This window comes from Tenrec ecaudatus, chromosome 9 (assembly GCF_050624435.1).
Source record: "Tenrec ecaudatus isolate mTenEca1 chromosome 9, mTenEca1.hap1, whole genome shotgun sequence".
In the NCBI taxonomy this organism is placed as follows: Eukaryota; Metazoa; Chordata; class Mammalia; order Afrosoricida; family Tenrecidae; genus Tenrec; species Tenrec ecaudatus.
In genome coordinates, this window is record NC_134538.1 from 108,225,670 (window position 1) to 108,242,521 (window position 16,852).

The 16,852-nt window shown below is 42.4% G+C and overlaps 1 protein-coding gene across 2 annotated transcripts in view; it reads right to left on the reverse strand.

The window, feature by feature from the left end:
* The window catches only part of CDK14 (cyclin dependent kinase 14), a 671,591-nt gene that overhangs the window by 426,675 nt on the left and 228,064 nt on the right, over positions 1–16,852 (reverse strand). For both annotated transcript variants that reach the window (XM_075558444.1, XM_075558445.1), the window contains exon 5: positions 2,268–2,347. In XM_075558444.1, coding sequence (XP_075414559.1) covers positions 2,268–2,347 — 80 coding nt within the window. The remainder of the gene's footprint in view (positions 1–2,267; positions 2,348–16,852) is intronic.

Sequence of the window (16,852 nt, forward strand, 5' to 3'; positions counted from 1 at the left end):
AGTGTCTCAAAAGTCAAGGACCAGAGAGAGGCATGCCTGCAGACATGGCTAAGAGGCAGCTCTGACCAAAGAACCCTATCCTGAGCATACCGCAACCTGAATTGCAACCTGTTGATTTCTCTAAGAAGCCTCTAATAATAGGAATTTTCTGCGTTACAGGTCGACATTGCAACAAATTACAGAATTCAGCTAGTAAGCACAGAGTGGCATGGGAAGAACAAATTCTGTTAGAATTTGTAAGGACGCAAAGGTGTATAAAGGTTGGAAGGTGTAGGCCTCATAGGACTCAACCTTGGACTAATGCAGATATTGAGTTTTATTCTCCTTCGCCCTTGAGAAGTCAGAAGAGGTCAGACAATGCTTACAAGCGATTCTTCCAGTGGGTCATTCATCCATCACTGCTGTGGTAAAACCACAGGGAAAAAGTGCTGATAGGGAAAGAAAGCTGTTGTTTGTCCTACAACAAGGGTTCTAATAAGACCTGCCTCGTTCAGTCACAGTGATATAAATCTGGAACAAACTGGAATTTGTAAAATGTGGCATACTGGAATCATCAAAGGAACAGGAACATGATGAGGCAACATCCTGCACGAACCTTAATCTCCCTCCTAGAAAACCAGGGCAGCATACAAATGTACAACAGTCAACCTCCTGACTGGTAATCCGAAACCATGCTGGCCCAAGCAAAGATGGCGGCCCACTACACTGCCTCACTGGCCACAACAACCCGATCTCCCTCACTGGGGTGAAAGGTCACTACAACTCCCCCAAGTCTCCAATCCCAGGACTTGGAGCTATATTTCTCTGGTTATCATTCTATTCACCCTATTTCACAAAATTGTATTGGTTCTAATTTGACTGCAGCAACCACGACTTGAACAGGTTTACAACTGCTTCGATGTCCTACTTAAACTAAAATAAATCTAGAAGAATGTGAAAAACTTTGCCACTTGAAAAAGCTAGTGTCACTGAAGAGACTGTGTCAACCATGTACAAGCTACTAAACCTTGAGTGAAGTAAGGCCAGGAAGTGTCTGTCTGATCTAGCAATAACGAGATCAACTCATGAACTTGCTAAGAAGTTTCAGCTAAATAGGAAAAATGGAAGCCACACTGACTTGAACTGACAAGGTGAGTGCGAGATGAAGAAGTGGAAACGGACAGGATATTGCTCCAAAATTAAAGGTGTAGATCACCATGAGAATTTTGAAAGATAAATAGACTAGTGGTAAGTTCGGTAATGCCATGCCTCTGATAACACTTTTGCAGTGAACACAGGAATGTATGCTGTATTAAACCCTTCAGCGTAGGAGTAATGAACTGATGTCTGAAGTCAAGGTAACTTGTACTTTTAAAAATGTAGCAGAGAAAAAGTAAACAATCCTAACATCTCCAAATGCTCACTGCTTAAGTCTCGCTGATAAAAGGAAAGCTTTTCTTCTCTTGGAGGAGAGAGACTTTTTCATGCAGGAAGTAATAGAGCAAAAGAAAGATCAATTTTATTCCACAAAAAATTAAAATCATATATTACAGATACCTACATTATGAAAGAAATTCTTGAAAAAATAAAAGAGAGGAAGAAAACATTGTAACATAGGTGGCCTAAATATAAAGTGTCTTTAAATCAATAATAAAAGCCAAAAGTAGATAAAGGATCACCAAACCAAACCAAACCCACTAATTAAATTCTGGCTTACAGCTATCCTGTAAGACAAAACAGGGAAGCCTCCATAGGGTTTCTCCATCAGCAAGTCTTTTCAGGACCTGCTGTCACATCTGTCTCTGATAGTGGTCTCCAACCACACTCACCTTGTAGTGAACAGTCGAGCACTTTAATCTCAGAGACGCCAGGACTCCTTCGGATTTCAACTCATAGGAACAGTTCAGTAAAGTGGAAGAAATGCAAATGACTAATATGATCAAGTATTTCCCCATTTTTAAGAACTTTCCTTAAAGGTTAAGAATGCAGGATAATTTTAGATTATGTTTCTTAGGAGCTACACAAAGAAAATCAGGTGTAAAAATGTCTAGGTAATCAACAGAATTGTCCTCATCTCTTACACCCAAGTACACGGAGCAGTGGTCTTCTTTGACTTAACATGATACCTTATGATTATAAAAGATACTATTGTTTGTTTCAGTGCACATATTCCAATGAGATATACTCAGGTACTTTTAGACTCAGCATATTGAGGGATGTAATACTATTTAAATAGCAACGGGCACTACACAACCACAAAGACAACGGCTATAAGGATACACGCCTACCTTCCCTGATAGCTGTGAACGGGGTGCCTTCTTCTTCCTGCAGCCTGATCACCTTCAGGGCCACCAACTTCCCATTGACCCTGAGAGAAAGGAAAGGAAAAGCAACCGCATTTGTGAAAATACATTCTCATTATGGTTTGATCTTCTTTAAAATTTCTACTTCATGTGCTTTTGTACGGAAAATGTCAGGGACTTGATTTTGCCATCACAACAAGATATCACCATTATAAGTATTCACACTTTAAAATATTCACATTTTAAAGATTCGCATTTGCAGAGTCCAAGATTTAGATGAGGTTTCCTATGATTCACTCTGTGTTCCCTCCAGAATGAAACCAGAGCTGTAAAGACAGTCAGCATACCCACTCTTTCTCAGATTGATTATAACCAAGAGATCAGAAGCCCTCCTTGTTTCCCCAAGAATTCCTTCTTTGTTTCCTATGCTGAACGGTCTTTGCCTTCCTGACTTTGGTTGAGGGAATTCAATCCCAAGGGAAAACATTTGACACTCAGTCCTCTCTCTCCTCTTTTTACCTCACCATCTCCCATTTCCCTCTTGTCATCTTTTCCTCTCTTTTTTGCCTCTAGAGGTTTCTAAAATTGGAATTGGCCTGGTTGTGTTTGATAGCATCAAAATAAAAGTTATGACTATTTCACTATCATAGGGTTACCTCTCCAAAGCAAATGGTTCTTTCAGGCACACTCTAAATGTGCATCAGTTCCAATTAAATGTCAGACTGTGCTATGGCTAGAATGGTTTATTCAAAGTCAATTCCGTCAACAATCCAAGACTGTTATATTGCTTTTCTCAGGGCTCTAATTGTCTACCTCTGCTAGGGTTAACAACAAAGTTTAGTTGGTCAGTTGGTTGGTTTAATGAAAATGGTCAAACAATGTGTACTTACATTAAAAATTGAAAGGGTATAAGTATTTGTTGAAAAGTATATTTCCCAGCCACACACTCTTTCAACCACCAGTTCCCTCCTTCTGAGGTTCCCACTACCCACTATGCATGTATATTTTTATGAACAATATATACTTTTGAAATATATTTTATTAGTGTGTAATGCACAGCACACTGTATTTGTCACTTTGGAATATATTTTGGTGACCTACTTATAAATTCACTGACAACAACTCCTTTTGATCTGGGGAGGTCAGGCCGTGTTGCTTTGTATGGGCGCAGAACACTTAATTCACTTGCTACAGGTGGACATAGAGCTTGTCCCTGCCTGTATGTTTGCTTCTATAAACAATGCTTCATGTCATTTCATCCATGTCCAAATATGTCTTTAAAACAAATTCCCAAAGGGTGGAATTTCAAGGCCAAAAAGAATGTGCCTCTCTAAATCTGATTATAGGCAAGTTGTGTTGCATTGAGGCTATACCAATGTAAACTCCCAATAACAATAGATGAGAGCACCACTTCACCTAAAAGGCACGTCTACTACACGTTCTCAGCATCTGATTCTCCCAATCTGATTGGTTAAGAAACATTTCATGGTTGAAATTTAACTGCTGCAAAAAGCAAAGGGAACTCAGGTGGCTCAGACAATGCCGGTGCCAGAGTGTGAAATAACCTGAATGCTTCTCTTTTTAAAATTCTATTTCAATGGACTGTATTTGCCACAAAATAAATAAATAAATAAACAAGCAAACAAAAACCTGCCACAGCCACAAAACTCAAAAGGCCAAGCAATTGATCACAGTCCAGTTGTCCTGGAGGCCTCCTCATTGAAGCGGCTGTTGAAACACTTGATTGGTTACAGCACCTGGGTAAGGGCTTCGGCTGATAGAGGCTCTGCAAGGTGCCCGCTTGCTCCAGAGTAGGTGTTGTTGCGTTGTTATTTGTTTCTTTTGTCTCAGCTGTGAGGACAGGCTTGCCTCTTTTTTGCTTGGCAACTCTCCTCTCCTGAGTCCATTACCCTGATTTTTCTAATCCTGATGGTGCTGTGCAACCGCGGTTCTGCTGGATACAGTGCCCGCCCTGCGCTCTTTGCTCTTCTGTCCTGTGGGACCCAGGATGCCTGTGGCGGGGCTGTGGCCGGCCGAGAAGCAGGCAGTGCTGACATCTGCATGGGGTTTCTCAGCCCAGTTGAGCTCATCGCTAGCTCCCAGGGGAGTCACTGATTCCAGGAACTGCTTGGAATGTTCCCCTCATTTTCAGATCCTTTCCCTTCAGTCATACAAACACACATATGAGCCTCTGTCCCGCAAAGCGTTTCCATCTCCCTAGTGATCAGTACTGTCTATATGCCCTGAGCTGATGGATGGATGGCATCAGGGGACCTCACACTTCTCAGGGTTATGTGTGTGCTTCACACATGCTCTCTGATCACAAATGAGAACTGCCCTGCGACACACATGGAGGGATGAACCAATAAGTGTACCAGCACTCCTTAAATAAACTAAAGATGAAATCCCTAGAAGCTATCCCACAGAGCTTCTCATTTGCATTATTTATTTTTTAATTGTTTTATTGGGAGCTCTTACAGATATCACAACATTTCATAGTTCCATCACATCAAACAGTATTGTACAATTGCTACCACATTTGCATTATTTTTATGCTGAAAAATTTTATTTTTAATAAACACATAATAACTGCTTATAAGGTTTCATAGAATTGTATGATTCTGAAGCATAATCGTCCATGAATTCTACCTGCAAGTGTCAGTTTCTTATATCCATAATAATCACAGTAGTTAGTGGCATTGAGAGTTAGGTAATATGTTCACACGGAACTATGACTGAACTTGGAATTTGTTTTGGAATACAAGTTCTAAGAGAACTTGTATTACTGGTGTGTGACCAATGTCCAGAGCTAGCACAGTCCTCAACACATGGATCAATTACTGAGACTACTGAGAATATGGACATTTCCCTCCTCATGTTTCAAAAGTAAGTAATGAGTTGAAAGTTTAAACTGGAAAACTCTCAACATCTTTTATCAACAACAACAACAAAATGCAGTCTCCTTAGTTGGAGCCGGCAGACACAGTAAAGCTTCCATTTCTTTCAACTCGGAAGACTTGCAGAATGCTTTGCTAGTGAACCTTTTTGCACCCAAAGGACACGTTTAAAACCCTCGCCAGTCTTTAACAGCGGGGCACAGACCACTCTCAGCAGCTCCCTTTTCTCCAGTTGCTTCATTGGTTTCCCATTAAGAATCATATTGATTACCAAATGGCTCTTTTAACCTAAGGATCAGTGTGACTTCCTCCTTTCTTAATTAGCGTTTCTCTGCATGTCTAGACATTCCCAACTACTGAATCCTTCTGTTTGCAAAGCATAGTAAAATGTTAAGTCACTGGTTTTACCTTTGGAAAAAATAGCATTACAACATTTTCCAGACATTAGTACAAGTTCAAATGGTTGAAGTATCAAAGCGACTGACTCATTAACAAAACCTGTGTTTAAAGGCTTAGAAGAGGACACTTACTATTCCATGGGGCGGGGGAGGGGGGGACGGGGACAAGACTATATCTTCTAGTTGGCTTGGAGTTTAAGCTCTTTATCAAAGGTTCAAAATGTATTCAAGCACTCATTTAAATATCAGAAAATAATTACAATTTCATATTGAATCAATAAATTAGAACTGTTTACAGGAAAACACTGATGACTCCTCTTTAACACATCTTATTAATTATTTCAAAGACTAATGAACAGGAGGCAATCAAGGTTGATTGCCAATGTAGGCATCAATCAAGTAAATAACGTGGTGGGGAAAATATTTGAAATAATATTACTATCACCGCAGATTCGTTCAGCAGAGACCTGGCCACAGCCGCCGCTAGCTGCTCTAAGCCAGGGGCCAGGAAAACCTGGCCCTAAGACGGCATCAGGCCTGGGAAAGCCTCAATCCCAGCTCCATGGCAGGCCACCCAAGGAGCAGCAGTGCCAGCCATAGCACCACGGGGAGCTAGTTCCACACTGGACCAAACACAGCAGACTAACCTTGACGTCACTAATCTCGCAAAGCCAGCAAAGGATGTTATAAGTGTCTCCAGGCCCCTTGGTAGAGAGAAGGTGCCCCCTTTGGGCTCAGCTGCAGAGCAGCTGGGGCAGATGTGGCCATGTGAGCAACTTCTCATTCAGCGCCTCTTGGCTGCTCTCTTCTGCTCTCGGGCGACGGACCTGCGCTGACCAGGAGCTCACTTCATCCCTCAGACTGGACTCCCTGCCCACGAAGGAGGGACTCGGGAGTGCTCTGCGCGCACAGGTGGCCGTGTGGCGCGCAGCACGTGTCCCCAGATTGGCAGGCACTGGGGCTGGACAGGGTGGCGCTGAAGTGGGTTCAGGCTTTCAGATGGTTTCTCACCACAAAACCAAACTTCTACCATTTGGAACCTCGATGCCATTTCTCTGAGACCTACACTTATAACTAAAAAGTCTTTGCATGCTTGGAACGAGGGACTCAGCCCTCCCCGCGTTCACCTGGTCATGCAAGGCTTCATGCCACCCACACACAGCGGCCCTGTCAGGCAGCTCCTCACGTTGTGGTGACACCCCCCCCCCCAAACCATAAAACTATTTTCGTTGCTACTTCATAACTGTAATTTTGCTGCTGTGATGAATCGTGTGGCCCCTGTGAAAGGGGCATCAACCCCCAAAGGGGTCGCAACCCACAGCTTGAGAACCACTGCCATAGAGGCAAGTTCTCCAGCTGGCTGAGGGTCAAATCTCCAGGTTCAAACGCTCAAGCTCATGGAGAATTTCCACAAGAACAAGCAGTCCTCAAAGGAAAGTCTAACGGTTTCTGGGAGCACTGGTTACCTCAAATTCCTAAGATAACTTAGTACAATAAGACAATATGACTAACAGTATCCAGGTCATCTTGAAAATACCGTCCGTGTGCTCAGACCTTGAAGAAATTATGTCTAGAGGATATCAAGGAAATTAAAGCAATACACCTAAAAGAAATTTGATACAGTCTGTGAAATTGAATCTGTTCTGCCTCTTCCATGATGAGCGTGTCTCAAGAGAACCGGGTAAGGGAAATAATAGCCAGTGCAGGCAGACACAGAGCTCTTGTTTCCCTGCCCTGGTGGGAGGGCAGCGGGAGGGGGAGGGGCAGCGGGAGGGGGAGGGGCAGCAGGAGGGGCAGGGGGAGGGAGGGCAGTGATACTAGGGAGGAAGGGGCAGCAGCAAGCTGGCTACAAGGACAGGCTCTCTGAGTGAGTGCTCGAATTAGACTAAGGTATAAAACATGAAACCATCGATGAATAATGCTTCTCTTGTTAAGTGACACTGAACATGGGCGCAGAGGAGGCCCTCGGCAAGGCAGACTGGCACTAGCTGCCACCATGGCTCTGACAGAACAACGAAGGACGGCACAGGACTGGGCAGTTGCCCGCTGCTGTCCAGGGGGCTGCAATGAGCCCACACTGGCCCAATGGCACCTAACAATGACAACAGCATTGATTAAAACGTCGATTATCCTGCAGGAGGTACGCATTTCAAAACTTGAAGACGTTTATGGCTCTCCTATTTTCATTTCCATTTCACTTGTTCAGATTCGAGTGTGAGAAGTCAACACTATACTATTTAACATGTGGTACTCTGGAATCTCCTAGAAGGGCGATCTGCTATAGTTCGTACAATAAATTACAGAATCGAAGTAATTTGTCAGTAATGAATCTGCCAATAATTATACCTTGTCCCGAATTTTAATAAAATAATAGAGAAATAGAGGGATGCTGGTGGCTCATTTCTGTTATATTAAATGAAAAAACTTGCTGCCATTTGATTCCTAGTGACCCTCTAAGGGCAGAGTAGATCTGCCCATGTGGGTTCTGACACAGTCACTATGGGAGTAGAAAGGCTGTCTTTCTCCTGCGGTTAGCAGCTTGACCCACAAGCACCACACCAACAGGACTCCTTCTGCTACATTATCTTCTCTCTCTTAAAGGAAATCCAAAGCTTACTAAAAAGAGTAGTGCAGTGGCTGTTAACATGTGACTTAACAATGGAAAAAAGTCTAAAGATTTCATGTAATGCAATTACACAGAGCAAAAGGCATATTAAATCAACAAATACTACCCATAAAATCAAAGGATGGCTACAAAAGCAGGATTCATCATTGGCAAATGCTATCAAATATACAAAGTCATAATACTTTAAAACATTATATAACACTGAATTGGAATGACTGTGGGGAAGTGAATTAGTTGGTATGGCTCTTCACTCTCCAATCCATACTTTTTAGAATCCCCACCAAATTACTGGGCAGCACCATGCAAATCAGGAGTACAAGACTCAGTTTAGCATGCCACTGGACAGAAGAAGGGTGCATCACCTCTGCCACAGGAAGAGGGCAGCCCATGACATCTAGAAAGAAAGTGACTACCAGAGTGCATGTGAGATCTCTTAAGTGGCGGAAGCACCAAAATCATGAAAATGGGAAGCGGGGCAGGACATGGACCAAGCAAAGCTAAGAGACTTAGGGCAAGAGACTGGCTTGCAGAGTGCGATGCCCTTTGGGCATCTACTAGCACCACGGGAGCTTTGTGACACTTGCCCAAGCAGAGCAGATATCAAGGGACCGTGTAGCTGAAAGACTAAATACCAGAAAGACATACCTACTGGTATGACTGAGAGATAGTGCTGCAGACAGAAGAACTGTATCCTCAGTGCTTTCCGATGCAGCCTTGTGGGAATTCATTAATTCCCCTAATAAATCTCCACAACTGTGCTGCCTGTGGATTCTGTGTGGCCCTTGCAACAGAGAAGTAAGAGTGTTGTGGGAAGGATGGTTGGTGTCAAAATCGAGTAAATGAGGCTGGAAGGTGGAGGCACACCTGACTTCTGCATCATAGGAATCCTCCTTGGGCAGATGTGGAGCTGAATTTCCCTCCTATCTTGTGTCGATGAAGGAGGTCAGACACAGCCCCCAAACCATTTTCCCAGTGACCGTGGGCTAAAATACAAATGGAAGTGTGTACACTGCCATAATTTCAAACGAACCAACTTTTCACCTTTCTAAAAGTACCACGTCTTAATAAAGGTTTAGAGTTGGGTTAGATTGCAGAAAGCAGACTGGCAGTGCAGTAGTTAAGCAGCCGCTCCTCCTCAAAGAGTCAGCAATGCACACCCACCAGCTCGTCTGCAGGAGGAGGATGTGCAGGCTCCTTCCAGACAAACTGCCAACCAAACCGACTGCTGGCCAGTAGACTCCACCTATTCGGGACCCTGTGCATGATTTCCAAGACGGCAATAGCTCCAGAAGCTGACACCTCACCTTTCTCTCTGGTACCCTTGAACCTTCAACCTTGCAGTTAGCAGCCTAATGCCTCCCCCACAACAGACTCTATCACACATAAGCCTCTCCCACAGCAAGGGCAGTGCTACTCTGGCCTTCTGAGTTGCTATGAGTCAGAAGTGGCTGGACGGCAAACAATAACATTGTCCTCTAAGTAGAAGTAGCTTATGTGAAATTTCAAGATTCTGAGTTGAAAATATAAAGAAGAATCCTCATTAGCGTTGTTGCCTATACGTTGTCTTTGTACTCGAGCTACATGGAAGAAAGTAGTGCCTCCCGAGATGCTGGTTGAACTCAAACTCCTCCAAGGTGCCCCAAAGTAGTTCTTCCTTCGGTTGAACCAAAATGTGTGTCCTGTAGTTCTACTTCTGATTCAGGTTGCATCCACAAACGCTACACTAAATCATCTTCCACAAGCAATCCCTTCGTTTAATTAAATTAATTAAGTGTGAATATCCCATCCATTATTCAACAAATACAGAGAAAATAGGATCTACCTGATGCTATACAGTCCAATAGAAAAGAGATAAAGAATACTACTGCAAAGACAACTGAGACATGTCAAAGAGAAGGTCAAAGACTTGCCCTCTTGATGGGACAACTGGGGCATCAGCAAAAGTAAAAATAGCAAATTAGAAAGTCAATCATGTTTAAACCCAAAATTTGTAAGATATTTAAAAATTCCACTGGTTAGATATAAAGGTAGAGGATTCTGTTCCACCTCACTGATGTTAAAACTATGAATGCAGTCAAGGATTTACCTTTCATATACAAACCTACTTTAATGTAACAAAGTAATTGATGGTAAAGTTTATCATTAATCATGCACTTCAATAAAAAAGTAGTATCACCATCTTGGTAACCACAGTCACATCACGGAGTATCAATGATTGCTAACCTTGAGGACTACAAGTGGTGAGCCTTCTGAAAAGAGCACGTTCGCCCTCTATGGCTTAACTCCCATCAAAACTGGCCAGGTCTCCACTGAGCTGCTAATTTAAACCAGGGAAAGGAACATACTCAGTAAAACCATTGGGATACAATCAGAAAAAAGGCAAGATACAGGAAATTCTACAGGGATAAATGACTGTTTCTTCATCAAATCAATTTCAAAGAAAAAGATGATTCAACTAAAATCTTTATGGGAGCAGATAGCCTTATTTCTCTCCCACAGGGTGCCCAGTGGATGGGAACTGCTGGCCTTTTGGTCAGCATCTCAGTGCTTGGCCAGGATGTCACGAGGCTTCTCTAAAAGGACATGACTTCAAATAATTCCATTGTAGAGACCTATCATATATATTCATGTATAAGCCGAGTTTTTTAGCACACAAAAAAATGTGCTGAAAAACTGGGGTTCGGCTTATACATGGGTCAGTGGTACCCCAGCGAGGTGTAACATCTCACTGTCCATCCCCCCTCCCACCCCCACCCCCGCCGAGGTAACAGGACAAGCGCCTGTTATCTCACGGGGTGATTGCCGTTTTTTCCGCTGTTCATTCAAAGCCCCGCTAACACCGCAGGACTTCGAATGTTTGTTTACTCACATCTAACCAATCAGAGCCGTCCTATGACATGGACGGCTCCAATTCTCAGAAGCATCTTTAGTGATTCACTTACGCAGGCAGCTGAACTGGTAAGGATGTGTCTGTGGCTGTGCTCCGTCTCTCCCCTCTGGTCACTGTTAATTCACATCCTGCAGACTCCCTCCCCCCTCCTCCCGGCTTACATGTCACAGGTGGGTGGGGAAGCATTACCATGAAAATTCTTTTTCAAAGCCTTGGTTTTTTATCCTATTAGAAATGAATACTCTTGAACCAAAACAAAAACGCCGGTCATATGAGGCTGGTTTCAAAATGAAGGTTGTGTCAAGAGCAGAAGAGAGCAATAACAGTATTGCAAGTAGGGAATTCTGTGTTGACTAAAAGCAAGTGAGGGAGTAGTAGAAAATGAAGCCTGACTTGGAACAGAGTCCAAAAGCTTAAAAAGCTGATCGTGGTTTAATGTCTTTTTATGGGGCTCTAGAGAGGGAATTGCATAAATGGATTATGGAGTGTCGTCAAAATGGTTACTGCGTAACACACATGGGAATCCGCATACATGCTCTAAAAATGGCTAAGAATGACAAATATAAAGCACCAGGCATTGAACATTTTGCTGTGTCAGCAGGATGGTGTACCCGCTTCATGAATAGGTTTGGCCTACTATGTTTGAGACAAAGAACAAAGATTTCCCAGAAATTGGCACAAGACCTTGAAGAAAAAGTTATATCATTCCAGTCATTTATTATAAAACAGAGAAGGATTTATAATTATGACCTGGCCGATATTACGAATATGGATGAAACTGCCATGACTTTTGATCATCCAAGCAACAGAACTGTGGCAAGTTTAGGAGAAAAAAACATTTTTCTCAAAACCAAAGGAAAGGAAAAAAAAAAACACTTTACAGTTGTTCTATCATGTTTGGCTAATGGAACTAAGCTGCATCCTGTCATGATTTTTAAAAGAAAGACCTTGCCTAAAAAGATCAATTTCCCACCAAGAATTACTGTGCGTGCACATGGTAAAGGCTGGATGGATGAAGACGGAACAAAAAAAAATGGCTGGAAAAATTTGGAACCGACGACCAGGAGCAACCTTAAAGAAAAAGCCACCGTTACTTGTTTGGGATATGTTCAGAGCCCACCTATAGGATGACAAAAAAATGGCAAAATCTAGTAGTTCCTTTAGCCATTATTCAAGGTGGGCTTACATCTGTACTGCAGCCTCTGGATGGATCTTTGAATAGCCTTTTAAAGACCGTGTGCAAAGGATGTGGCATGACTGGATGTCATTTGGTCAAGCCCTACCAACAAAAGGAGGAAATCTCATGAAGCCTGGCATAGAGTTAATAGCAAAGTGGATTCGAGATGCATGGGAAGACATTCCAGAAGACATGGTGCGACGTGCCTTCCAGAAAAGTAGTATTAGTAATGCTATGGATGGCAGTGAAGACTGTGCTTTGTATGAAAATGACAGCAGTGATGGTGATGACGGCGATCTCAGTGAGGACAGCGTCTATGATGACCTCACACCAGCTGAAGCTCTGCATTGGATACGGATGATGATGGGGAATCTAGTTTTCAAGGATTTTAACTCTTTATATTTTTAGCTTAGTTGCTCATTGAACTCAGGGAGTAGTACTCTTAAAGTACCATTGTTGATACCTTATTGTTTTTGTTGAACCTATTTTCCACTTACTGTGCTGATTTACTAATGTTAAATCACTTGTTGCCCTTTAATTTATGTTTTTATTTAAAATAAATATTTAAATACATTACCCCACTGGTGTCTCAGTTTTTAGTAATTTTATTTTCATTTGTTTTTATTATTGAAACTCACCAATAGCTTCTGCATTTTCCACCCTAGGCTTATACTCGAGTCAATCAGTTTTTCTGGTTTCCCAGGTAATAATTGGCTACCTCGGCTTATACTCGGGTTGGCTTATATTTGAGTACATACGGTAAGTTTATCTTGAGTCAAATAAATTGCATTTTAACTTGACAGTATATCAAATGATGTCATTACTTATATGGCATTTGAAAACGGTTCTGGAATTATATATTTTCCCCAAACATATATTTTATCCTTATTCTTTAAACATAGGTGTATTATGAAATAATATAATGCTTGGAACTTATTTTAAAAGAATTGGGGGGCAAGGAGGTGACATGAGATGAGCCATGAGTCGCCAGTGTTCCAAGCCAGATGATGAGTCAATAGGGATGATTATTTTCATTCTTTTTCTCATTCTTTTTCACAATTATTTCTTTAAATAAGAAAACATTATGCTTGGGATAAACATAAATTAGAAAAATCACACAGTGCTATGAAAAAGAGAGAACCCATTTGGATTTTATTCCGATCAGGTAAGGATTCTCTGTAAAGGTGACATCTGAGTTGAAGCAAGTAAGATAGATGAGGACCAGTAATTAATATGCAAAGAACATCCCAAGGAGATGGAAGCCTGTACAAAATTCCAGAGGCAGAGAAGGTGATGTGATCACAAAGCATAAGAAAGAAAGTAGCTGGAACTGGTTGGAGGAGAAGAGGGTAGGGCTGGAGAGAGAGACAGGAGTCAGATCACGGAGGTCTTTCCGGGTCACCGCAGGCCGGATGGGAAATCAATGAATGATCTCAAATAAGAGGGGCATGGTGCAGAGCACTGTGCCTGCAGCCTATTCAACAGGCAGGGAAACTGGGCGGGGAGGGCAGGGAGGACGTCAAAAAGGAAAGTCGGAAAGATGGCTAAGCAGTCCAAGCAAAAGATGGTGGCCACTCACACAAAGGTATTTGGTAGGAGTGATGAAAAAGTGGGAAATATCTTCTTCAGACAGAATCAATAGTTGGGGAAAGTATTAAGGATGACTAAATTGTCTGGTTTGAAGCATCTGGGCTTCATGGAAAAGCCATTCGCTAAGTAAGGAAAAATGGGAGAATGGAGAGGGGAATTTTTAGACAGAGACTACCACGCGTGCTATTTGGGAAACACTCAGTCCAAGAAGTCTGAGGCATCTAAGCGGGGGCATAGAGAGAGCACTGACAGTTATAAGTATGAAGCTCAGTGAAAACCTAAGCCAAATGTACAAATGTGTGCATCACTGGAGGACAGCAACAGAAGGAAGTAGTCTGAGGGGAGAGCCAGTTTTCTGTTAATGCACGCGTCAGGAAAACACCCGCTTTAAAGAGCAGAGGCTTTGCTCAGCCGAGGATGCTGCTGCATATCTAGGAAACACCAGGAAAGAGCCAGAAGGACGGCCAAAAGAAAGCAGTGAAGGATACACTTTGGAAAGAAGATGCTGAGGATCAGGGAGTCTGACCCTGAGGGCAGTGTCTGGGGTGCGTGGCGATGGGAGCCCGAGGAGCTCCCGTGCTGGCAGTATCTGGAAAGCAGTGGCTCAAGCTCCGCAATCCTCGCTGCTGACCAGCGTAGCTACTTCTGTGTTGTACTGGAGAGGACAGGGATGGAAAGTAGGCTGGCCTTCTCAGCTACAGGGAGGGTTCATGTAAAGGTTCTCAGCCTAACTAAAAATTAGAATCATGTGGAGAACTCTCAGCTACCCTGGTGGCATATAGGCTACTTGTTGGGTGGCTAATTGCAAGGTCAGGAGTTTAAACTCACCAACCACTCGGCTGGTAGAACCCACACGGCCAGTTCTACTGAGTCGTACAAGTTTGCTGTGAGTCAGAACTGACTAGAAGGCTGTTAAGTTGGAGTGAGTGGGGAGCTTTAAAAAACACCAGTGCTGGGCCACACCCCTGATGTAATTGGTGTGGTATATATAGGTCCTGAGTGTACACATTAAAAAAAAGAATTTCTTCAAATGGTTCTAAATATGCCAGGAGGGTGGAGAACCACTGTGTGAAGCTTCTAGACTCTTACCTTGCTGTCTCCATGACTCTTGTCCTGTATCTAGTGTCCCCAACACCGAAGTTTCCTTTTTACTATAAACTTTCCCAAACTTTCAACCATTTTGAATACTCTCATTGTCTCAACTGCAAATTTCTTCATCTGTCTCCAGGGTGTGTAAACTGCCGGACATGGTCTGACTGGTGCTGAGGAAACTGTGGAAGTACCCAGCCTTGTTCCCCAAACTGAAACTACACTAACATGATGTCAGTGTGTATGCGGCTGTAACAATCACACAGCCCTGCAGACACATATTGATGTGACTAAAATCTTTTACTTATTTGTCATGGGTCCTGCAATTGCACCACTTCTACTCTGCCTTTCGTATACTGAACAACTATAATATATGTAGACCAGAGGTAAGGTTGCAAAGATAAATAAGGCACAGTTACTGTAACCTAGAAATAGAAGAATTTCTTACATATCAAAAGAAGGCAAAGCAAGAAAAGAAGACTTGGACTCCCAGGAATGTGATGCACATGCTTCTGAGAGGATAAGACACATTCCTTGGTCTCATGCAAACTTCAGTAAAACGTAGCTAACTATGAGAAAAATTTAAGTGTACTTCATTAATTAGGTCTATAATTTTATAGACTTGTTTACATAAACATACACAACACCTACATGCACTTATATATGCTGGAAACTAAGACTGGAGGCACAATGTAAAGACTGATCAGGAGCACAAGATAGAAAGAAAAAAAAAAGAAAGCAAGCTAAGAAGGAGCTGGGAATTTTGTTTTGTTTTTGTCTAGTCCCACTTTCCAGGACATTTGTCTGAGGAAACACATGACTGGAGACTGAAAAGGCAGCATTTTACATTCCCAGAGAAATAGAATTTTCTCCTCCTAAGGTCAAGTTGGCACTTCAAATAGATTCTTACCTTCAGTAGCTCTTTTTCCTCATAGAAATGTTTCCGGAAAGCAAAACGGAAGTGGTTATACTTTTGGATGACTTTAACATTTTCCCCATCTCCAGATTACATATTATTTTCCTGCAAATTCTGACACATACATATGCGCCCTTTCCCGCCCTAATTCTTGCCTCCTGGTGGACTTGGCATGATTTCTGAATCGCCTTCACTTTTCTTTATCGTCTAACAAGTATACAAGAGGAATTAATGACATTTAGGTTAGATTCACTCATTCAAATGACTTACTTTTTAATGTCGGCATTATACATCAACAACAACAACAAGCAGTGAGTCCCTGTGTACAGCAGGGATTAGAGGAGGAAATAATAGTCTGATGCTTGACTTGATATCATTCAAACGTCAAGGTCTGGACCGAAACACACATTTTGGAAGAATATACATTCAGCAGGCTGAGAGAAGCAAAGCTCCCATCTTAAGCGGGGGGATGGGGGAAAGAGATATTCAGAGATATTAAATGAGAGGCACCAGAAGACACATCACTGATTCACCACAAAGTTCTGAGGAGTCCCCAAATCCTCGTTGCTAAGTAATGTCAACCACAGAGACCCTCCATTTCCTATTCAAAACCAGCTATCCACAGTGAAGGGGAACTCAGAACAGCAGGAGAAGACCATTAAAACAGCCCTGGGGAGCCATGAACGCAGGGGTGTGCAGCGTTGGCTGTTCTCCAGCAATTCTCATGAAGTTTGTTTTTTAATTTAAAGCTCTCGAGTTTATGTGATAAGCAGAGAGCAAACCAGCATGCTGTGTTTTATCTCTGTACTTAAGTCTGGCTGTGAAGTCCCTTGGAGACCCATTAAGAACCACACGGCTGACTACAAAACTTCTATCAAGAAGATTGTGGAATGGTTCCTATTTTATTTAATAAAAAGTATTACTTTTATAATTATTAAAACCTATGATTGTTGGCTAGACCAGAGGATGTGCATTGGTACAGAAAGC